This window comes from Coturnix japonica, chromosome Z (assembly GCF_001577835.2).
Source record: "Coturnix japonica isolate 7356 chromosome Z, Coturnix japonica 2.1, whole genome shotgun sequence".
Taxonomy (NCBI): Eukaryota; Metazoa; Chordata; class Aves; order Galliformes; family Phasianidae; genus Coturnix; species Coturnix japonica.
Window position 1 is genome coordinate 24,308,032 of NC_029547.1, and position 25,945 is coordinate 24,333,976.

General features: G+C 34.3%; 1 protein-coding gene and 1 long non-coding RNA gene across 5 annotated transcripts in view; one reads left to right on the plus strand and one right to left on the minus strand.

Moving 5' to 3' along the window:
• Positions 1 to 25,945, minus strand: part of RFX3 (regulatory factor X3) — a 111,948-nt gene that overhangs the window by 41,791 nt on the left and 44,212 nt on the right. For all 4 annotated transcript variants that reach the window (XM_015848911.2, XM_015848912.1, XM_015848913.2 and 1 more), the window contains exons 2-3: positions 13,865 to 13,989; positions 5,731 to 5,828 (exon numbers count right to left, since the gene is read on the minus strand). In XM_015848911.2, coding sequence (XP_015704397.1) covers positions 5,731 to 5,828; positions 13,865 to 13,981 — 215 coding nt within the window. In that variant the 5' untranslated portion in view covers positions 13,982 to 13,989. The remainder of the gene's footprint in view (positions 1 to 5,730; positions 5,829 to 13,864; positions 13,990 to 25,945) is intronic.
• LOC116652473 lies at positions 13,931 to 14,746 on the plus strand. The gene is made up of 2 exons (XR_004305512.1): positions 13,931 to 14,019; positions 14,621 to 14,746. It is a non-coding gene; the product is annotated as an uncharacterized LOC116652473 (long non-coding RNA).

Below are 25,945 nucleotides of genomic sequence, written 5' to 3' on the forward strand. Positions count from 1 at the left end.
TAAAATGCACTTTTTTTTTGCTTAAGATATGTACCTTTATACTGTACAATTTGAAATATTAGCAGGCCTCCACAGAGGCTCTACAGCCTCTCAGTATCAAATGTTTGATTTTTCCATAATTCTATTTCAAATAAACGAATGCTGTAATAATAATCTTATTAATCTATTAATAAACTCAGTTGAGGTTTGGGATGGATTGCCCACAAAACAAACAAACATAAAAAAAACCACAAAAACAAACAAACAAAAAAACAACAAGAAAGTCAATTTCCAATCAGAAAATATATTGTATTCTTTAACATGTTAGCATATTCCTGTAGTCCCAAAGCTGATAGTGAGTTCCGTGAAAACTACAGAAAATAGATTTATTTTTAATTTTTTTCCCTAATGTGGAGAGAAGGCCTCAATGAAGCCAACGAATGCAGCAGTCCCTGAAGGCTGTGTGCAACATAGCATGTGAAGAAGGGAAAGTACTGTACACCCTAACACCTTATACAACGGAACATAACATAGCGATCACCAATCCCCCTTCTACAAAGATCAAAACCTACATTGTGAAATCCTAAGTGACACATCTATAACCAAAGAACAAAAATGTAAAGTATGCAATTTGCTCCATAATGATAAAAACTTGACCTTCTTTACACATTTATTTTGTATGTGTTTGGAAATTTTAAATATATCAGCTAGATTCATAAAATTTACCTAAAATAGAGCTGCATTATTCAAAATAAAGAAATTTATATCAGTTCTTACTCAGTGATAGTTTTGAAGAGTTACAATAAAAATGTAAATATGTTGCTGACAGACAGTGACTACCAGTTATCTTGCATAGTCCAAGATCTTTTGCCACATGAAATAAAATCATGAAAGTGTACACAATGCACAACTGTAGGAAATCTATATACCAGAGAATTAAGAAAATGAAAACACTGGAGAATACTTCCAAGTGGTATTCTCATGATCAGTTGTTTAGCAAGATAAGGGTTGTGAATTGCAATCCTCTAAAAATTCTGATGGTGAAGTACAACTGTCCTAGAATCCAAGAAATACGGTATTGCCAAGGTTAAGGACAAGGTTTGTACTAAATCTATTAGACCTCAAAACTTCAGCTTGTCAGGCATCTTTTGTCTGGACATATTCACACTGGCCTAGACCTTTGTTCTGACATCGCTGTACCATTTGCAATCAGGTAAATGCTACATAACCTGTTTCAGTTTTAGTTTAGTTAGGTACCGTCATGCAGTATGGAAGCTATTGTTATACCAGTGCTGATGCATTTCTCTAAATAACAGGCATTAATGTAAAATAGCTATTCTGTGCAGAATAAACAATCCATGACCCTAGAATCAAAATGTAGCAAAGAGCACTGTGTGTATGAGACAACCATATTCAATATGAATCCAGCAAATGTAAAACATGCCATATCTGGTAAATTAAGGTGCAGAACAGAAATGAAAACCACAGAAAAATGAATGCTATTCTGTTAGAAAACATACACAAAATTGCTGCAAGAGGATTCAGTGTAAGCAGAAGGACTACATCACTGATCATACTTCTCTAGTCATAGAAACTGTAACAGTGATAACTTGCTGTAATTCTTTCTCACATGGAAGCCATTTACCATCAGTGAAGAAGGGATAGATGCTAGTAAGTTCCAGAAAGATTCCAAGAAGATAACAATTTAAACTGTATTCATAATAACTTTTTATCAGACAGATAAAATACTTAAATTAGAGAAAAAGTTAATTGTTTTTTGCATAAAATGTGTGTTTACCCACATAAACTATAAAAATTGTAGTACCACAAATTAGTGAATAATGTGAGGAATATAGGCTACAATTTGGATTCAAAATCATTATCAATCCTTACACAATTTCAACAACTAAACTCTCTTTGTCATACAAGAATTGGTGGAAAAAATGTCTATTTTGAGAATAATTACATTACATACATTATTAAACACTACAGTTTAAGTAAGTAGAAAGTTCATGTCTTGGTCAGGGGCCTTGCTTGGCTTCTTAATACACGTGCAACCACTATATTCCTTATCTCTATCTATTCAGACAAACCTGCACATGTCAATGCAACAACAATTCATTTTAGCTTCAAGCAAAAGTGATGTGCTTGACAAGCAAATGTATTATTAACCATAAACAACTGTAGATATCATCAAATATTCTCAAGTATGTGATAAGCTTCACAGTACAAGCCCAGTAATATCATTATGCCCACAAATACAATAAAACCAATTAATGTTAAGTGAAACCCGACTTCCTACCATTAGAATAGAGAATCAGGTAATTAATTCAGGTATTTCTCCCAAATAACAGGTAATCAATTCAGGTATTTCACCCAAATATTTAAAGTGCATCCTTTCCTACTAGCTGCTACTGTATTTGGGTTCACACTAGTTTACATGTAATTTATTTTGCAAAAAGGGAAACTCATTAGACAGACTGGAAATTTTGTTCCAGTAAAACTCTACACTAAATTAATGTCTTCACGTTAACTATGAGCTGCAGATTATGAGTTTCATTACTAGGGTAGATTATGTAATATATCCTATATCTGATTTGAGTTACAATTCAGATTTTGATTTAGCAAAGTCATAAATTTATAATCATGGAAAAACATCCTAAAAGACAAAGTAGCGATCACTCCTGTCAATCACATCATCTACAAACCTAACTCTGTTTGCTGAAAGTATAACAGACATTCCAGAGTAGGAGTATGTTGACAAATTGGCGCTAGCAAAGTTCTATGAATTTGTCAGGATCCAAGAAGCTTGTCTTTCACACATCTCAGTATGATGCATAGAAAAAGATGAACTGCAATCTAAACACTTGCCTAAATATTTTTAGTCTAAGAGAGGTTGGCCTCTGTGTTTTCTGTCACAGCAGAACTCAACACAGCCTGTGTCAGTTTTGTTTAGGGATGTGGTATGCTTTTGGTTCACTTACAGAAGTTTTAAAATGTCAATGCCACACTGAGGTAGCTCTAAACAAGCAAATCCTGTGGCAAAACAAGCAAAGAAGAAACACACTTTTTTTTTTTTAAAAAAAAAACATGTAACTTAGGTAATGATACAAATAGCAATTAGAAAAACAATTGTCTATTCTCTTAAGGAAGCCAGCCAACAGCAACCTAGAACCCCGTTCCTATTAAATAAATGGTACTGTAACATGTTGTGCATAAGTTCAATAATGTCAATTTACATAACTAACATTCTCCATTCTTAATCTGAAGTATCAAACTATAAAGGAAAATGAATTTCACAAGACAGCCTTTAAAAATTCTGAGTAAAAACAAAGATCAGCTCTATTCTGAATGGAAAAACAAAAAAACAAAAAACTCCAGAAAGGTTAATGTTCCTAAAAATTATGAAAAAGAAATTTTATCACTGCTGAATTCTTTTTCTTTATGAGGGAATAACAATTTGGACTGGGCTCACTTGCTAAATGAGCATTAGCTAAGCGCTATATTCTACAGAAACTATCAAATATTTTCAGATACAGAAACACACACATACACACACACACACACAACAAAACCAAACTCATGGATAACTGTAGGTTTATTCTAACAGTAATATTTGGTTCTCTTTTTATTAAGGACTGTAAGCAGTCCTGCAGTACCCAACCCATACGCAGCAAGAAAGGCGTGTGCTAGCAGCCCATGTGAGAACTTACGAGTGGTAAACAACTAGAGAGGGTTGCATGTACTAGTTGCGAATGCAAAGCTACAGACTGTAGGCACAGAACAACAAATGCTGACAACCCTTATGTGGTAGGTATATCTGGGACAAGCTGGTCACCATGGACTACTTCAAATCCAGGACTGTATGTCTGAACTCTTCCATTTAAACAGGAACAACAATGTAGAGGATTCATTCTTTTTAAAAATTCTTATGAAGGGCCATAATTACTTTGTCCTCTGAAGGTTTATTATTTTCAGGGGAAGATGCATTCTCAGGCAACGACATTCAGTGGAGGGAAGCATGTAACAAAAGGGCCCACCTTACAAGATTGATAATTAGTTATCAAATTACCCTTTGTCATCTAGGAAAGAGGAAATGTTGACATCATTTATTTTTTAGAAAACTTTTCTACATTAAATATTAACTTAATGAAAGCTTGCTAATGTTGAAAATTGTTTATCTTTAATTCATGGAAAACAAATGGTAACAAGTTCAGAAACTACCTACAAATGATTCACTCATTAAAGTACAAGCTATGTTATACAAGCAAGTATCTATTTCTACCTATTTTTGAAGCATTTTGAAGAAATTATTAGCAGCTATATCGTCAGCATCAGTATAAATGTATAGACTCCTACATGCAAACAGAATTTTAGGGCTGTTTGTCCCTTCACAGCTTTTTAATACTTATTTTTCCCAGCCACCCACTTCTCTTGTATTTTTCTTAGACATGTGTTTGAATGGCTTAGGTAGGAGGAGACCTTAAAGATCATCCAGTTCCAACTCCCTTGCCATTTGCAGGTTTGCCGCCCACCAAATCAGGGTGCCCAGGGCCTCAACCAACCTGGCCTTAAACACTACAAGGGATGGGACATCTATAGCTTCTCTGGGTAACCTGTTCCAATGACTCACCATTTACTGAGTGAAAAATTTTCTTCTAACATCTAATCTTCACCTCTCAATATTAATTCCTCCTTGTTCTATCACTACCACAATGTGTAAAAAGTCAGTCCCAATTCTGATTATCATCTCTCTTAAATACTGGAAGGTAGCAATGAGGTCATCCCTGAGCCTCCTCCATGCTAAACTGTCCAGTTCAATCAAATTTTCTTCCAAGGAGGGGTACTCCATCCTCATGGCTCTTCTCTGGACCCTCTCAAACAGCTCTATATCCTTTCTGTGTTGGAGGCTCCAAGCATGGATGGGGGATGAGCAGAGGGAGACAATGACCTCCCTCTTCCTGCTGGCCTGCCCTCTTTCAGTGCAACCCAGGATGAAATTTCCCTTCTGGGCTGCAAGCACACACTCCCGTCTCGTGTTGTCCCACTTCAAGCCAGGAATGAAACTAGATAACTTTCAATCATCTCACAGATTATTCATTCTATGTATTTAAACTAGCATGTCAATGAAAAGAACTTAATGGTGGAAAAGTATGTTCAGGTGGACAGGAAACATACAGTAGTATCCAGAAAAGAGGCTAAAGAATCAGCAAAATAAAATAGTTTTATCCTCCTTCCTCTGCCTCTCCTATTCCTCCAGAAAAAAAAAATATTTTTATTGTTTCATTAAATAAAGGAATTAAATTACATTATTACTATACACTATTATTATTATTTACATTATTTACTTTTGCAAATAAAAACCCAGCTATTGCAGGATTTTATGTATTTACTGCTAGAACTGCAGCCAAGAAGACAAAAAGAAGAAAGCCTATGGGAAGAGACCTTTTCTACTAAGACGGTAATTGCTATAATAGCAAAACTTACTCATAGACCTAAAAGGTGCTTCTTCAAACAGCACTATGCTGGATGTGTAATTTCATTTAAGACCAACTAAAACAATCACAAGAATTCTTTTTACACAACAATTGTATTGTAATAAACTGAATTCAGCTTTCAAATAATGATAGTTTTGATTCAGTCATTTTTCTTTCCAGATTAAAATACAGTTGTTGAAATAATGTCAATGACGATAGATATTTAACTTTACATTTTAGTACACATTCAAATGTTAATCATTTGCCAACTTACATAGCTCCATTAGTGTAGACTGTGTCGCTTCCTTCCACGTACTGAACCTGGGTTGGGTAGACATGCTGTACTTGTTGTACAGTTTGCACCTGCTGCACCTAAAAACAGGAACATCATAAAATAGAGATACTAGGATAAAACGAAGGACCAAAGCTTCAGTGCATTTCCTGGCATCTAAAAGTCAATGTTCTCATAATTACTAAAGCTCTGACATAGTACAGAAGAATAATGCTTTTACAATATATTTACATTTTAAGTCTATTAAAACGAATCTTAGCATTGAAAATGCGTGTACATGCAGCATGCATGCTTCACTACTAAAGACAGCACTAACTAAAAAAACATAGAACTATAAAGTAAAGCATAATTATGCTTTGCAAGAAGGAATTACATTTACTAAAGAGAAAAATATCCTTTGTCCACACACTGCTTTTCCTTATTCCATTTAAATGTGAATAATACAAATCTTAATATACAGCTTAATGTGCAAAAAAACACATAGCTGCAGTGTGCTCCACTAAATTCAGGAACAAAGATTTAGATCAAAATAATTTAGAATTTTAGTTAATTGGAGTTAAACTACAGTGGTAAGAGGCTTTTTTTGAGTAATATTTTGACTCAGAGGTACACCACTGAATCAAAAGCTCCACTTTGAGTAATTATTATTTTCATCTACATTGCTAAGATAGCATATCTGCCCTGTTAAAGCATATCATCGGACAATTTCTTTGATTCATATGTAAAGCAGCTTCAGGTTATGCATATTTCCTGTCCAGTCTTAATTTTTTGACTTTTGCTATAGCAGAGATTAAGAAATCCATATTTTACATGAGCTGTTTTTGAGAGAAGCTGTATTTTAGCTCAAGTGCAGTCCAGAATCTAAAGGAAGTAAAATGACTGAAAGACTTCAGAGACTAGCAAACCTTGCAGTACGAACTGAATAAAGGAAGAGACAGTGCACACATTTATGCAATGGATTTAATGTAAGCTATATGTAAATGACTGCTGTTTTTCTCAGATGTTTTGCTACGAAGCAACTTCATCATGATCCAGTTGCTCCTGAGAATTGCAAACATAAGATGTATTTGAATCTCAAACACTTGATGGATCATCTCCCAGAGCTCATTAAGAATATCTTCATTTTAATAGCTTAACTCCATAATAATCTGGAGAGTTTTAAAATAGTCATAAATTCCATAGCCTATTACAGTATTGACTGAGAATGTGAAAGGAAAATCTAGATTTTCACAGGAAGTTTTTCTTAGTTCTGTATTAAAACCCAAATTCAGAAAACTAACAGTGTTTTGAATCCAGCTTCACTAGCATGATAGAAATTCTGATGCACTATATGATGGTTAAACTATCTGTTAAAAGTTACAGCTTTCTGATTTGTCACATAAATCATTACATAATTGGCATATAGACTTGAAATACAAGTTCCCCACTACAAAAAGGCTTTATGAATATTTCTGAATATTAAGGTAAAATGTTCACCTGCTTCACTGTGAAACATATGCCACAGATCACAGTGGTTTCAAAGCCTAACTCTAAAACTATCTTTTCTTTTTGGGTAATTCTAGTTCTACAATGACCTGTCATTGATGGAAGAGTGATCAGAGCACTGAACTGATCTTCCTAACCCATATGTGGAGAAAATATCTTTAAAGCAGGCTTTGTTCTTAGAACCAGTAATTTGTAACCTATTATGTAATGGATTTGTTCCATTTTCTGTCCCAGTAGTAAAGCTCGGAAAATGTGAAATTATGCCATTATTAAAATGTTTCCATTCAGCCTCTCCCAAAAAGCACTTCACTCCCCGCTCATATGCACTGAATGTGGCTTACTCCCCATGAAAAAAAAACCAACAGAATACTGCTGTATTTTATTAATAAAATGAACTGATTTCCTCCCCACAACCTGCACACTTCCTGTCAGCAAATGCAGGTCATGTTCCCATTCTGAACAAGCTACTACATTCTTGTAGCAAGACTACAGTACTCCTGGATGCAACCTGCTACCATTTCAAAAACTTTGGATACAGCACTGTGCAAAACAATTACCAAAGTAAAGAGAGGACACTGTAAGGAGGAAGTGTTTAGAATATATGAAAGGTTTCAAGGCTTAGCATCTGTAAGATCAGCAGTATCTATTAGGAAACTGAAAATTTTCAAAATTTGTCTTATTCCTGATTTGAAGGAAAAAAGACAACCCAACTATTCAAACAGTTATAGAAGAAAATACATTAAAAATAATAATAATTGAGCAATTACAAACTTTCACCTATTTTTACATACACTATTAACCTAATACGCAAATACTACCATTATGAATATTACCTGCTTAGAACAATAAAATAGGTTTTTTTTGTACTGCTCAAGTTAAATTGACACAGATGCCAAAGGAAGCTTTGGTGACCACACTGTTTTGCAGAGTACACCTATGACTTTCTCTACATTAAGGTTTTTAAATATTTTTCTTGTCAAGGCTTGACAAGTAACTGATCCTTAAAATGGCTTTGCATATGGAAGTTCTAAGGAGCTGAAAATCTTTATTATACAATACTTTAAATTCCACTTTTTCCCCCTATTTTACTTCATTTTGGGAAAAATGTGTCCATAGAAGTTGAATAAATTTAAGTATCTTTGGATTGTTACTATTTTTATTTATTTTTTTTTTCATCTTTGGGGAGGGAAGAAATCAAGTGCATACATATATATTTATATATATATGCATATATTCTTCATGGGTTTAAAAGTATTTTAGAAGAATTTAGCTAGGGGGAAAGAAAACACCACAGGAAAAAACATTATTTATATAAATAAATATATATATTTTTCTTCTACTTCTTATTTTTAAGCATTTAACTGTTACCTAAACCAAAATGCTTTTATTGTACTAAAAAAAGGACAACACATACCAACAAAAGTCCTCCAAGAATGTTAATTGTTCCAGATTGAAAACACAATGAAGCAGTTATGAAGTATTTATTACTAAGTATGAATACTTAAGTTCAGTAATTGCATGATCATGGGGTGGACTGGTCATGGGAATTGTTGTTATTGACCAGCTAGAGGAAAGAATATTAACTGTATGGCATAGGAAGTAATGGGTTAAATAAGGTCAAACAGAGGATCTTTCTTTCCTCTTGCTTCAGTGATTCTAGCCTGAAATAACTGGAACAGGATTAGAAGTAAGCAGCTGAAATGGTCCAGGAGAACAAGAGAAATATGAAAACTTAGTTCAATATATATGTGTAATTATAATCACTAGTTCAAGAAAAATAAATTATATTCTTAATTATGAATTCTGAAAGAAACAAATGAGTGACTAACTTATATTGTATCTACAAGAATTTGTCAACAAAAGAAAGCAAATAAAAGCATACTGAAATGCAGAAAATACTTCTAAGAGTAAAGGAAATTCAAGAGAGAATTTTGATAAAGTGCTGATGTTCAACCACTAATAAACAAAGAATAGAAAATCAGAGTGAAATATGTAAAGAATCGTAAACCTCATTTGAAAGAGAACATATTCACAGTGCCTGTGCAAATACTTACATATGCATTATTTTCTGTCCTTAGCTATAAAAATTATTTTTGTACTCTCATTAGTCTGGAATTCTTTTGGCAAACAAAATATAAATAGCATATGCTGTAACACTCTAAGCACATTCATATGTATATAATGCTTGATGTCAGCCTGTGATTATGTTTCTCTTATGCTGAGCATGAATTTGCATTAAGACTAATTTTGATTAGCAGAAGTCTACATCTCTACTTTAATGAAACAATTACTTCATGAGGTGATGGCCACAGTGAATGTTGACTACAGTAATTGCTTTGTCCAACTTTAGATGCATTGATACATTCTTATAAAACTGATTATATGATTTTATTTTTATTATTTTTATTTCTCCAGTCCTTCTACTTTTCATGGCATAAAATACAAATTGCAGTCAATTTTTAATCTTTAGAAGTTTGCTGCTCTGTGCTAAAGCGCCTGCTGAAAAAGCAATGATATGTTAATGAAAAATCCTCATATTTGAGGAAGTAAACTGAAAAAATTCCTCAAACTATTAAGACAATTTAATTACCCTCAGCACTTTGGCCTTAATCTTGATGCTTTTTGCTTGCATGTATATATATTTGTCCTGTCACCAATCTCCTCCATCATATTTCAACAGTGACTGTAGCTGTGCTGCACAAAACCAACCACCACCAATGCAGTATTGAGTAAAACGTAATCTGAGATTTTCACTACTTGATTTTTTTTTTTTTTTTCTGTTTTAGTAGGGTTTTACGAGATCCACGTTTATACTATATATGTGAAAATTAGGGATTTGTTTTAGCTGAAAATATCAGGAGGCACTCTTTTGCTCAAAAGACACAATGCTTCAATACAGCTGAAGAGGAGAAATACTCTTATTCCATCCCTATGCAGTTAACTCTTATTCTGGGCCAATATTTTATATTTGCAAAAAAATATAGCAGATATATAAACAGCATAATTGGAAGAGTGGTATCCTCAGGAGTAAGTACCAATGCTCTTTAATATCTTCATCAATGACATCAACAGGGAGATTGGGTGAGCCCTCACCAGGTTTGCAAATGACACCAAACTGTGTGGTATGGTTGACATGTCTGAAGGATGGGATGCCATCCAGACATAGACAGGCTTGAGCAGTGGGCCTAGGTGAAGTTCATAAGGTTCAACAAAGTGCAAGGTCTTGAAGCCAGATCACAGCAACTCGCACTATTGTTACAAGCTGGAGGATGTGAGGATGGATCACAGCCCTGCCAAAAAGGGCTTGGGGGTACTGGTGGATGGAAAGCTGGGCACAAACCAGCAATGTGCCCTCACAGCCCAGAAAGCCAACTTTATCCTGAGATGCATCAAAGGAAGTGTGACTAGCAGGTCAAGGGTGTGATCCATCTACTCTGCTGCTGAAATCACACCTGGAGATCTGCATTCAGGTGTGGAGTCATCAGTCCAGGAGAGACAAAGACCCATTAGAACACACCCAGAGGAGGGCCACAAAAATGATCCAAGGAATGAAACACCTTCCATATGAGGACAGGTTTACACCAGGAGAAGTCTCCAAGTAGACCTGATAACAACCTTTCAGTATCTAAATTGGAGCAACAAGAAAGAACAGATTTTTTTGTAGGGTATGTTGTGATGAGACAAGGGGAAATAGTATCAAGCTGAAAGCGGGACAGCTTTAGTTGGACAGAAAAAATGTTTCTTATGATACAAATTGTGACGTGTTGGATCAGGTTGTCCATAGAGGTGGTGGATATCCTGTCCTTGGTGACACTCAAGGACAGGATGTGCAATGCTTTGAGCAATGTGCTCTAGCTGTAGGTGCCCTTTTCATCGGAAGGAGTTGTACTAGATGACCTTTTATGTTCCCATCCAACTCAAATAATTCTATGATTCTACGGTTTTGTGATATCTTCTGAGCATTGAAAAAAACACATCAATACCACGATAATAACTTCAAATTCATATTTCTATGATGACATTTAAGCATGGTATATTAGTGGGTATGCAAACACTAAGAAGAAAGTCTTCACCAGGAAAAAAGAAAGTATTCGGTATGCTTTAATATTAACTTTAAAAAAAGTATATATAAAATGGCCTTATTAACTAAGAACTTAATAAATAAAATACAAATGAAAATAAAGAAGTTTCAGAAACTGCCATGCTGTTGTAGGTAAACAAGTTCACATTACAGTATCTAGAACAGAGTAAAATTCCAAAAATGATCTATTGTTTTAGTAAATAATTTAAGAATATAATCTGAATGTGAATATTCATGCTCATATATTATGGATACAGATAACATTATTATCAAGTATGTCTTAAATAAGCAGTAGGAAAAAAAAAATATATCGCTTATGTTATTCACCCAAAACCTTCCATTCTCAGCATTTGTGACTGAGCATGTAGAAATAGTGATGCCTCTATCTCCCATCAGAAAAATGATTTTTGAAACCAGCATTTTTCCTCCTTATTTTCTTTAGGCAATTTGGCTTGCTCTTAATGAGTACACATGAAGCCAAAGACTAAGTTTTGGCAAATGAAACCCACACATAGAAAATTCTTCAGCATAGATCACATCTACAGTTTGAAAGTGACTGTTTCAGTGTTCAATGTTCCTTTATTTTTTTCTTTTTTTTTTTTTCTTTTTTTTTTTCCTTTAAAGCCTGTAACTTCACATTTTCCAATGGCACACCACATCCATACCTTCACTCTTTCTTTTACCCTCACACTAATTTATGTGCATAAGTATCTTTTAGATTTCAGATTTACTGAGAAAATCAGCAATTTTGTTTCCTTTCTCTCTAAATAAATGTCTCCTACATGCCGTGTTTTAATTATTGCAATACAGTTTGCATTGACTGGTCCACATATTCATTTAATCTTTGATCTCTGCAATATTTTGCAATAAACTATAATAAAAAAAAAGTATAATGTAACATAAACACAAAGAAAAACAATGCAAAATACCAATGGAATATAGAATTAAAAGGGAATACTTTGAAGCAGTAGTACTAAATTAAGAAGATGTAGCAACTGACAGTTTTACAAAGTTGCACACTGCAATAACAATAAATCTAAGGCCTAATCAAGCAAGGAAAAAAACCTCATTCACTCCTTGACTTCAAAGTTTTGATCTGACTATTGAATTGATAAATTGGAGTAGCATCCAATAGAGAATAGATTATATAGCTAAATGCATTAATACTGTGGGAAAAAATATAGTCAAATATACTCTATAGGTTTTCAGAAAAGTAGTAATTTTGCACAAAGCCAAGATCATTCTTTATCTGATAATAGAGAAATGCACAAAATATCCCATCTTTACAGCTCGATCAATATAATGATTAGAACTAAGGAAGTTCCCTATATGCCACTAGCTGGTTACTGATCTTCCATCACACTTATCAGACCTATAAATGGATCAAATTCAATATGTGAATTAGACCACCATAAACAGATTTGATTAAATAGGCAAGTCTGTATGACCCTGTATAGCTATCTCTTATCTGAAAAGCTGAAGTACAGAAGTAACAAATAGCAAATCACATAAACTGCGTAAAGATCTGTCATAATACAAGAACATAAAAATACGACAGATTATATAGATCATGTTTCATAAGGAAAAAATGCCTGATACTTTTCAGAGTTTAAAAAATAAGTAACCAGACAAAATCTCCTGCAAAGGTTACTGAGTTCAAACATCCAGAGAGCACCAAATAAAGACTAACATACTACCAAAAGGTCCTTTTTGAATCTATATTTATATTAAGAGAGTAGGATTTTAGAACCATACTTGATAAAATGCTGAAAAATCAATTTAGAGAATGGATTACAATGCTTAATAAATTACTTCCTGTTTCCATATTTGTGATTTTGAAATCATCAAGTCAACTTTTGATGAAAACCAGTGTTTTCACTCAAATTACCAGTCACATGGACAGCTAATTTCTGTGTAATCGGGAAAAATCTTGACAACAGTCATGGTTTTCATATTTAGTTCCTATTTTCAAACTTCAAATTTTCCTTTTTCCCTCCCATTTTCATCAGGCTTCTGGGCACTGTGTGAGTGACTACCTCATATAAGAGAGACATGAACTGTGCTGGCTGTTAGACAAGTCTTCCTACTTTTCTGACACATGCATATAATGAATTACATATTGTCTTATTGCAAACACTTCCATGATGATGTGTAAAGATTGCAGTGAATCAAGCATATAGATGCATTTTTCACATTTATATTGCACTTGCTTGGAACCACAAATTAAATAAGAAATCATATAAGCAGCATATATAATCATATAAAGTGTAAATATTCAGTAAAAGTAATTTAATTTCCATGAGTTATTCCATAAAGAATACAATAATCTACTGCCCGAATCACATGGAGTATTACTGGTGATTGTCAGATGCCTTAGCTTAAAGAAGAGACACTGAAAACAGCTTGCCTCCTTAGGTAGCTATTTTAATTCCAACAAAATAAAATCATTAAAGTGAAGCAAAACAATTCATTTAGCAGTCTGCTACAACATCATGCTCTTCACTCCCCTCCTGATTTTTTTTAATCTTCCCAAAGCTCACAGCCACCTACCTGTTGCTGAACTGGAACTTGCTGTACTACCTGTGTGGGCACTGCTGCCTGGCCAGCCACAGATGTCTGTAAAGTCACAGTTGAACCTGTATCCGACCCAGCTTCTGATGTCTGCATTGTGGTCTCTGAGGAAAATTAAGAAGCAAAATTAAAAGGTTAGTGCATCTAATTTTTTTATTACTTTGGCACTTACTATAGCACACCAATTTGTGGGTTTTGTTACTCTATTTGGATCATAAAATCAGCTAGTATCAAGCTTGATGTTAGCTAGAAGGCTTTTCCCCTAGTAGCATACAAGGTATTGCAAATGTTTGTTTGTTTGTTTGTTTGTTTTAATCTTAGTATTATCTTACATTCAAAATGTCTTTTGAATATAGAACAGAAATATCTCAGATACCTGAGTTTTGTCACTTTGGAGACAACTCAGCAGTAAGCAAAGTCTGCTCTAGACTTGTAGATAACTGGTCAATATTTAAGTATTTTCCTTTTCTGTCTTCTTGAATTACATTACAATTCTGCATGAAATTCAAAGCTAAACCAGCAGACTATAGAGTGGAGGGATATAATCTGGAGAGATATTGAAAAGCATGTAATGAGTCACAGTGAAAAAGAAATCGAATAACCTTCAGTAGAAAGTATTAAATCAATCACTGTAGTTGTAAATGTGAAGAAACTCATTGCCAACAAAGCCACACAGAGGTATGTAAGTAGTAGAAAAGCAGCAAAAATTGTGACACTGACATTTTTGCTCTACAGGGAGTATACAGGGAACTACAGGATCCCTCGATTTTGTGTAGGAGAAACAGCAATACAATGGACTGGAAGGCAAATCAACATTAAATGAAAATCAGGAAGTAGATTAAAAACATAATAATAACTGCAGTGGGTTATTAACCAGTATAAATAATAACCAGATGAGGCAGTTACTTCATTGCCTAATACCTTCAGAATGGAAGCTCGTGTACATCTGTGAAGGATTACAGTGAACAAATACATAGTAGTAGTCTCTAACTTAAATGCTATCCAAAAATCGGACTTGCCTTAATCTCTATTCATCTATATTGGTACCAGTATATTTTGTCAAGCTGTGGACCATTATCACTAAAAATCAGTAGTATTACAATCCACACTAAAGTAAGTTCCTATGAAAAGTATACAAATATTTAGAAGACCATTATGTGATGTTTTAGCTCGACTGTATATATACAGGTGACTAGCAGGGAAGGAAGTATCATTTAATCTCCCCCAAAGAACCCCCTCCAAAAAAAGATCTACAGTATTTTCTGAAAGAAAACCATCACTGAAAATGTAATGAATCGGAGGTATAATAATTCATAGAAGGAAGAACTTGTTATTGCATAACTAAACCTAGAAAACTGATCAGAAAATTCAGTATTCTCCTTGCTTGACTACTGAACCAGCTGAAGTAACACACCTTCCTTACAAGGCTTACGTTTCTGCATTCTCTTCCCCCCCCCCGCCCCCACACTCACTGTGCGTGCAAATCAGTTTGAAAAGAAATATTAGTTTGCAGGAAATAGGCATATAAATTTGGCATGGGATAAGGGACAGAGGTAGGACCTTGTCAGCTGAGAACAACATTGACTTAAACTTCGTGGATCCATGCCTATGGTACATGAAAGATTGAACTGCTTTTGAAATATTCCAACTGAAAAGCTGATTATCAAACATGTCTGAAGAAAATCAAGTTATTATGATGTCTGACCTCTATACTTCTTTATAGGATGCAAAAATAAGAATACAGAAAGAAACCAGATTTCACAGATGACTACTGAAATGTTAAAAATCCTAATTAAATAAGGACTTAAAATTCTAATTGAAAATGGGTGTCCTCAGGATAAATGCATTTACTATGAAAGAGCAAATTCCATTCCTTTTTTGTGTGTTTATAGAAAACACAACATAAAATCCAAAAGAAAATTATTTAATTTGAAGAACAACATCACATTTCACATATCAGTCTATTTTAACTGAACGATATTAACAAGAACAGGTAACTTCCAGCAATACAGTCCTGGAAGAAAATTCTGTTTTCCAATGCAATCATACAACAACATGAGTTGTAAATGCACAAAATCAGACTTCTCCACATTGTGAATAAATGGAGTTAAAGAGTTAGAAAACTACTTTTTGCAAACAAAGGCAAAATGGGGAATTTATGTTTTATGTACATATGCCTACAATTATCTCTGGAAATATTATATGTAGCACTGATCACCTTTTGAAGAGAGTTACAGCACAGCACAATGTGATAGTGAGTGTTTCTGGGGGTTACTAAAACATAAAAATTGCCATAACAATAACAGCATTCCCAACGGAATACTAATGAGTATTTTTGCTTTAACATTTTACTTAACTTTTACTTAGACAATGTAACCATTTTCTAAATTGAACAATTTGAGTTTTACTTATTTCTTCCTCAGCACCTAGCCACAGCAAATAAGAAAATCTAGGTAAGAAATCTGAAATTCTTAAAAGAAGAAAAGCAACGAAACTGGCTGTTACAGGAAACCATGAGCTTCAATTTGCATTTAATCTCCTTGCAGACATCTTTCAAATACTAAAGCCAAATATTTTTGTAAAGAAATACTCTTACTACTTAGAAAGCAAAAACTCTTTTCTGTATTGAAATTATTTAGGAAAAAAAAAAAAAATTATACTATTTTGCATCTCCAATAGGAAGAAAAAGTGAGCAATCAAAAAGAACTAAAATGCGTAATTTCCTAACACCCTTTAACATTATTTGTAATTACATGCTGTTTTCCCAGTTATAGTGTACAAACATGTCAATCACTGGAAGGAAGGAAAAGTGCTAACTATAGTCAGATATTATTATGACTGGTAAGAATCTCTTCCACATTACCACATCTACATTAATTACCACACCACATTGCAGACACAGTACTTGATCATTACAACTGCAATTCAAGATGCTCAAAATATCAGACTGGGGTTATTCAGTCTAAGAGTGGAATATCGTACACTTGTCAGGGCAATTGTCTGGTTGACGTTAGTGTAGAAAAAGAGAGAAGCTTTGTGACAAGTTTGGGTAGAATTTTCTGAAAAAAGTCTTCTACAGTGAGGGTGGTGAGGCATCACAACAGACTGCCTGGAGATGTGGTGGAATCCCTGTCCTTAGAGATGTTCAAGGTCAGGCTGGACACGGCTATGAGCAACCTGCTCTAGCTGCAGGTGTCCTGTTCATTGGAGGGACCTCTAACGGTCCCTTCCAACTCAAATAATTCTATGATTCTGTCACTAATAATCTGATAGGCTAATTGGTAGCTCTATATTCAGATTCATCAGAAAGTAGGTCAGGATGGCTACTGCATGTCTGGGGAATTTAAACTTTGCTAACAGTTCTCTCAAGCAGAAATATACCTAACAACTTAATATTCATTTATTGAATCATCTTTCTGCTCTAAGTCCATATCGTAAATGCAATTATTTACTATGGCATATTACACCTTACAGATTTATTCTTACAGATACCACACAGAAAGTATGAAAGTAAACTTTTACTGTCTTCCTATTTACTCTTAGTTTATCTAACATAATGTTCCTGAGTCAGTCAACATATTTCTTTTACACTGCATCAGTGTTCCTTAAGCACATTTTGATTATCTAGATCAGGTCTCTGCATTTCTCACCTCTGCTACATATAAGCAACAGTACTGAGTATTTCATCAGAAAAGATACTATCCTAGCCTAATGGCAGTCAAGTGTATCACAAGTAACAGATGCTTGTTTGATAAAGATTCTTTTTATTTTGGCTAATTAAAGACTTGGACACCCCCACCTGTTAATGATTTTGCTTTGTATAGCCAGAGCCTGCTGTATCACGTGAATGGAAACTACATAGGGCACATTTTGAAAGAAAGCTAATTAACCCTTCCAAGTGGGAAAAATATATTGCCCAAGCCCAGCTGCTGAATGTGATGAGATTAGTAATTCTTCGGTCTAGCAGACAGAACACAAGCAAAGCTCTTATGAGGAAAATTACCCCTTTCCTACACATTCTGTATAATTTTATGTTATCTGTTAAGTTCCCTAGCAATTTTTTTATGCACTCAGATTTAATGGGATTTCCTTCTGTTTTCTAGACTTGAAACATCAAGTCTAAATGGTTGAAGAGTCTAACTCTTATCAATTACTAATCAAACAAGATTGGTAAAATGTGTCATATTAATGATTACTGTTTATTTTGCTACTGGACTACTTTATGCTGAACTAATTTACTTTTTTTTTTTTTTTTTTTTTTCCCAAAAAGAGTTTTCAACAGTTTTGTTCAGCTACATCTGCTGTATTGTCTATAGAATATAATGCAGCAAGGCAGAAAATAAAAATGCGTTATTTACTTTTAAGTGTGGTAGGAAATTTCTTTTTTCTCCTCTTGAAGGTTAAATTAAACAAATCAGAAGGTAAAGTGAACAAGACCTTGTAATAACATGCAGTAATGATATGCTTTTAATGGTCAGAATAAAAAGTTAATCTTCTGATCTTAAGCATTTACAGTGATGAATCATCAGTTCACTGACAAAGAATGTATATGTAATTGCTATGTAATGTTTTTTCAGAGCAAAGGAAAGCTTCTTAGAACATCAACTTTCAATAAGTAACCCAGAACACCTGTTTCTTGACCAACAGTATAAATTGAAACAAGTACTAATAATATCCTAGAGTTTTAGAAAAGCATTCCTTTTTAATATTTGTGTAAACAAATATTTTATGAATATCAGCCTTCAAACAAGAGATGCTAAACGAATACAAGAAGCCAACTGTAGTTGTTAGTAGTAAAGAAGGGAGTTTTTACATGCTATTCATAGTTGCAAAAGGTAATATTATAAGTACTTGTATAATCTGTTAATATATTTCCATGTTCTAACACCAATTTCTTCCTAAACACTCTTAGATTACGTGCCTTAAGATTCTTACACCAAAGGAAGTAGATGAACGCTGCTGCTTTAAGGATAGGTTGCTAAATATTTCAGTTAATAACATGGATTTCATTAATCTTTTAATCTTTTTAAGGATCTATGGGATGAGCAGTGATTAACTGAATGGCACAGAATAAAGTAAATAAAGCGATACTGTGTGTTCACATATGATTCACATTAACATAATGCTTCAATAGCAGAGTAATAGCAAGAGGAAGCACAGACATACACACACTGGAAGGGACCAACAGAAGTGGTTACTGTTGCTAACTCCATCAAAAACACAGTAATAAAAATAAAAAACTATGTCAGGACAATTATTAGGCATCTAAGAAAAATACTAGTCAACAATTGTCATAATGAAAGTCCATTTTTCCAGAAGATCACAGAGAAGCACATTGACACTCAAGCTGAATGACTGCCATAATTCTTTCATTTTCACCTTCCCACTAATTTTATCTGTGAACACTTCAAAATGTATCAATACACATCAGCAACAAGATTACCTTCACAAACAATAGGACAAAACTAAACTCCTGAAGAGGTGTTTTACTGAAATGATATTAGCAAGTACAACAGTTACGGAAAAGAAATCTACATCTGATACAACTTCATATAATTGACCTCAACCTACTGCTACAGCCTATCCAGATCTCTCTGTAGAGCCTTCCTATCCTCAGGAATATCAACACTTCCTCCCAACCTGGTTTTATCTCCCAGCTTACTGTGGGTGGATTCAGTACTCACGTCCAGACCATCAATTATGATATTAAACTAGACTGACCACAATATTGACTCCTGGAGAACACCGCTCATTTCATCACTCAATAGATCAAAATATAAAATGAAAAGTTAGAGTGTTATAGTCACTGGAGACAGCTACTTAGATTTAAAGAGTAAGCAATATTTACATTCATGCTATGCTTTTTTTTTTTTTTTTGGTACATGTTTGTGATGCATCCTGCATTATTTTCAGTGGGATGGAACTTCTGGAGGACTCCTGGGAAGGGGTACCTACAGTAGGTAGAATAGGACCACACCCAGACAACTTCTGAATATTTCCACAGAGGGAGACCCCACAGTCTGTCCAATGCTAAGTCACCCACACAGCACAGAAGTGCTTCCTATTGTTCACATTGAGCCTTCTGTGTTCCAGTTTGTTCCCACTCAAGTCTTTGCCTCTTGTCCTGTCACTGGACACCAGTGAAAAGATTCAGATAAGCTTCAGCCTGTAACATAAAAAAACTGTGATACACTGCGACTGCTATTAAATAAACTGGCATTATTATTACTGATTACTTATTTTGTGATTACCCCTAACAGCCACCTAACTCTTTGGGCTTAAAAGTTATTAAAATAGTAATAATCTATGGTAATTTCCAAATGCTCCACTTAGCCATTTCTTCAGTAAGTGCATAGAAGAAACATCTCTAATCCTTGGATTATTACCCTGCTTTATTAACTTTCTTGCTTTTCTTGCCACCTCAGGAGCAGCGAAAGACAAAAGATGATAGATGAGTTAAATCAAGAAAACTGGTATGGTTTAAGTAGACAAAAAAAACACAGGTTTCACCCACCAACTACCCCAGTGTAACAGATCTGGGTTCACATAAATAGCACTTGGCTAACTAGGACTTATGGCTGGATAGTAAAGAGAGCTTAGATTAATAGCAATTAAAGCTGTAAGAGCTCTTTAAGGATATTTTTAAGAGTATTCAAGAGAACAAAAGTGGCTCATTAGAATTCCTTTACATTTAGGAATATGTACAAAATTGAAGATTAAACAGCTGAAAGCAAAACAAACCATCATGCTACTGCTACTCTATGTCAAATTAGAGAACACCAGTTCTAGTAAGAAATTCTATGTACAGTGGGAAAAGGAACAGAGGCACCTCTACCTTTGTTTTGAACTATAAAAAGATTGCTTCAAAGTCTACATAAGAACATACTCCAAATGGCTAATGCTTAGTTTAAATTTTTTAGTTCTAAGTCCTTCTTGGCATTACTGCTTTCAGCGTGGTCTGTTCATACACCTGGGATTGTCCAGATCCAAGTGCAACACTTCGCATTTGGCCTTGAAGAACCTCATTAGTTTCTTGTGGGCCTACTTTTCAAACTCGATCTAGTGCCTGGTTTAGTGGTTAGCAACCCTGCCAGCAGCAGAGAGTGTGAAACTAGATCTTCGGTGTTCCTTCCAACCCAAGCCATTCCGTGATTCAATTACAGGGTACTGTCTGAAGCATATCACAATGATGGATTCTCTGAACCACTATAGCTGAAACACACTTTAACTACTTCAAAAAAACCCTAAAATATTCTGATGGAAACAGCTGACCAAGTATCACAGAAAAGGTATAAAAGGGATGAGACCCAAAAGGATTTTTTTTTAAACCATATTTTCAATAAATCTATCATAAACAAATAGATATCAATCTTACCTACATATTTTGTATGCTTTTATGTCATAATCTGATATTTCTAATGGATCCGCAGAGAGCATCTCTGTCCCTTCCACTTAAGATTGTTCCTGGTATCCAAGCATTTGCTAAAAGTAGAATAGAATTTGTATAGTAGATGTATAGTATTTGTAGATACTCAGGAAATATGTTTTTGGGGTGTAGGGGAAGGGCGGAGGGTAGAGGGAATGAATCAATCAAAATGGATTTGGTTGGACTTGAGAAGTCTACAGAATAATCTTACTGTTATGCAAGGAAAGAACAAATAAGCCAGAAGAGTAGTGAAAGAATGCTACAGCTGATATAACTGGCATCCCTACTCTTGGAAGTACTGAAAACTGAACTGGACATGTCTTGAGCAATCTGATCTAGATAACCCTACTTTGAACAGGGGATAGACCAGATGGTCCCCAGAGATCCAATCCAGCCCACATTATTTTGTGATGCAATTTCTAAGGACTATAGTCCAGTAGTAGAAATAGAGCAGAAGTGTTAAAATACATTTTTATTGCATTTAATTTTGAAATAAATAGCAATTTTGAGCAATATAAAACATGTCAAAACTGATGTTATTTAAAGCTCTAAAAGTTTTCAGAGCCTCCAGCACTATCAGATTGGAGTTATGCCAGCTAACAAAATTAGACTACTTAAAAATCATTTAGACCATCTTAGCCATTCCTAATCTCTCATTCATTTGTAATTCTAGGGTTAAACATTTTCCTCCAATTTCTCTGGTTAACATGTCCATCTCTGAACTAAATACAGAGTCTCCTGAATAGAAGATGCACAGGTGAATTACTTCCAATGCCATGACATACCTTGATAACTTCAGAAAAAGTGCACCCAAGTACTTCTAGTGATAACCAAGATTATTTTCTAGTTACTGGAGTTTCTTGCTGTGGGACAGACTCCTCACAAACTCAGCAATCAGAAGTAGCATTTTCTATATGACGGTTGTAGCAAATAATATGTAATGGAGAAATGCTCACTTGTCCACGTTTCCTCCCCCTTCAGTATTTAAGAAAGTCAAGACTTCTCTAAGTCACATAGCACTCCAGCCAACTTCCCCTCCTTCCAGAAGTCTTAAAAGATTAGGATTCCAAGGAGCAGAAAAATCCCAGTGGGCATTTTCAACATGCACAGTCCACACCAAAGAAAATTAACTATATTAAAATATTTCCTGTTTTTTTCACTCATTTCTTGATATGGTAGGGTAGTGTTGTTAAAACACAGATTAAATAGTGTGCTAACAAATTTCACAGCTAGTCAGTGTGCCATAATTCAAAACCATGAGAAGACCTTCTCTTGCAATATATTGTTTTTGATTTTGTTTTAATGGGACGTGTCTTCTAAATGCTAGAGATGATGTTTATCCTGTAGCACAGTTACTCAGATTCTCAAAAATCACCAGTAATCTAGCACTGTAGGTCTAAAACAAAACAAACTTTCATTTAGAAAGGTATGTCAACCTAAAAAATCTTATCCTTTCCGTATCTCATTTACCTGTTCTTAGCTCATTCAGCGTCTTGAATGGAGACAAACATACCAAACCAATGATTATATTAATCTACACTTGGGTTAGCAAGCCATTATGCCTCTTAGTTACTGCTATTTTCTCAGTATGAAAAGGGAGAAGATTTTATCAGAAAATCTGGAATGTTCAAGTTCCTTCCTTAAGCATTACTCACATTTCAGGAGTCTGTACAGACAAAGTGAAGAACCATATTAATAAACTGCAGCAGCTGACAAGTTTGGGTAAGGAGAGTACATATGCAAAATCAAATTAAGAGAAGGTACTGACTGCTGGGATGTTCAGTGTGAAAACTGTTCCTCTGTATTTGATACACTGTGCTCTGTGATAAACCCAAAAGAATAATGGGAGTAGACTTTAAGGTTAAGTTTGAAACAAAACTTTAGAAGGCAAAGATGTTGAGTTTTTAAAGTAAGAATATTTCCAATAAACAAGACAGAGGAAAAAAGACAGTTTGGATCTGTACATTGTCTTAACAAATGAAAGATTAAAAGAATACTCTTAAAGAAAAACAAAAATATGTCTGAAATTTCTCCACCGCCTGACAAGTGGAAATAATGTGAACTAGTTCAAAAAAGATAGGAAGTACAAAATAACATACTCACTACACTTCATGTAACTTCCTCTTATTAATAATGAATTTCTCCACCATCTTGTTCATTCACTTTGACTGGATTACATCATGACACCTTATTGACTCCAGCAACAGAAATAGGGAATTACTTGTTCTTTAATTGCTAAGAACCTTGCACAGTTACACTGGCACAGCTGCAGTTCTTGCTGTCCTTTTTGATTTCTATAGACTTTTTGTCTTGTAGCTTTTGTTCCATAGAACATTTTACAACTACTTTGAGTCTTCCTTACACTGTAGAAATGACACTAATTATACTATACTTTCTTTTCATACAGAAAGAACCCACTGCTGTCACTATTTAGAACTGACTTAAATGACATAAAGGAATACATACAAACTTTCAGTACAGAAGTCAGTTTAATTCTTACAGAACCAATATACCAAACATGTAATTCCACTATTTCATAGAGCTTACTACCTACCTTTTCTAGAAATAGCAAGTAGTTCTTACTTTACCTGTAACACAAATCACTATGGAGTTTATATCACAATTTAAGGACAGCAACTGGAGCATGACAAATCATTTGAACATAGCTAAAAATTCCAAGTGCTCTCAACTACTCACTCATTTAGCGTATATGGATAAATACTACAGGTAGTTCTGCCAAGTTTCAACACAAACATGCAATAACTCAACCACTATATGGAGAATATCTTAACTGCAAAAGAAAACTGACCCAATAGCCAGACTCTGCAAAATTATATGTTTTTAAAAAGCCTACTGAAGATTTACTTCTCCCAGTGTAAATATCAATCCAGATATGGTATTTATGTCTTAGTATCTGAGATCTACTTATATGTAGAGCAGTGACTACATCAAGCCTAGAAAAATGCTGACTCGGGTGCGAAGTAATGCAGTAATTTTGCTCTCCTTTATTTCTATAATTCGACTTTCTGCTACAGAGTACAATAAAGTGCAAACTTATTGCAAGATTTATTTTTTCCATAAATATTTTTTTTTTCAACATTGATTTAATAAATTTCATAATGTTCTTCCAAAATATAAAAATACTCCCTCCTGTGCAAAATACTTCATGGCCTTCTGCTCCATATTTTCTTTTAGTTATAACTTTGGAAGTGAAAAATTAAAGTTTCCTGTGTTAAAATAACAACATGGAAACAGAATTCCCATTGTACCAAGAAAGAAAAAAGAAGGAAAAAGGATACAAACTCTGTCATCATAATTAAAATACTTACAGTCAGCTAAAATGTCAAAGTCTAGTATGTTCCCAAGTGGTTCTTCATTTTGAGTGAATCAAGATAATGGCACAATTATATCAACTGCTTTGGAAAGGCAGGAAAAATAAAGGTAGCACGTCTGAGACGACATATAAAATAAACTCAACGGTAATACCTACAGGCATTTTAAAAATGGACAAATTCATGCTCTGGTTTCCGTTGCACCCATTTTATATCTATAATGAACGTTTACAGATAAGCCAAGTCTAAATGGCTTATTCACAACTGAAATGTCAAAGCTGCTTATTAATCAGTGCAGCCAGTCATATTTGCTACTTCAATTACTGTATTTAAGCACATCAGGCAAAACAAAATTTCTTTATGAAGTGCAAATTATACAACTGTAGAACACTAGAATGAGCTGCATGCTTCAACACATACTGCAAGAAAATACACTGTAAAATATAAATGACATTTTCTTCTCGACTTTCAAATTATTTACTAAGAGAAACACCAAGCTTTTCCTAAAAATGATGAAGTCTCAGCAGTATACTCATTGTAACTGTGATTTCCTACTACAGTCAGTTCTTTCTTCTTTTCCATCCTCTTTCACTCCCCACCTTCCCAGGATTTTCAAGTTTCTGGAGAAAAGTTGTCTATCCCAGGGAACACTACCAGTACATTACTCACTACCTAACTCAAATTTTAAAAATAGATTAGTTTTGCACTTTGAAAAACAAACAAAAAAACCCACAACGTATTTCATATTTTCCCTCTTGGTATGAGAAACATTGCAATTCTGAGTAACATTTAAAATCAACTAAAAAATCATTATTTGCCTGGTTTCCATTTAGAGATAGTTCATGCGAAGAAATTATTGCACAGTTTTCACTTAAGCAGACACAGCATGTTAAGGTGAAGCAGACACAGCATGTTACGGTGTAAGGAGATACTTGAAGTCTTCAATCCAAGGAATATATCACAAAATTAAGATCTTTTTCATAGGCTTTAATGTAGAACAAAAATTTTGCTTTAAAATATAAACTCATTGTACCAACTTATTTTATGTACCATCAGTAACATCAGCTGTTACAAGCATGCTAATATACTAAAATGTAACACAAAATTCTATGCAGAAATAGTAAAAATTTGTTTCTTAGCTGTAGGACAGGTGAAACAAACAGCTATACATGTACTGAGGTACTACAGTGTAAGTCAAAACAAATTTATGGAGTAACTTTGTAAGCTGCCTTCTACTAAGTTTAAACAAACAATAAGATAATCCAGATACTTTGAACTGCACCCTCTTCATCTGTACAACAC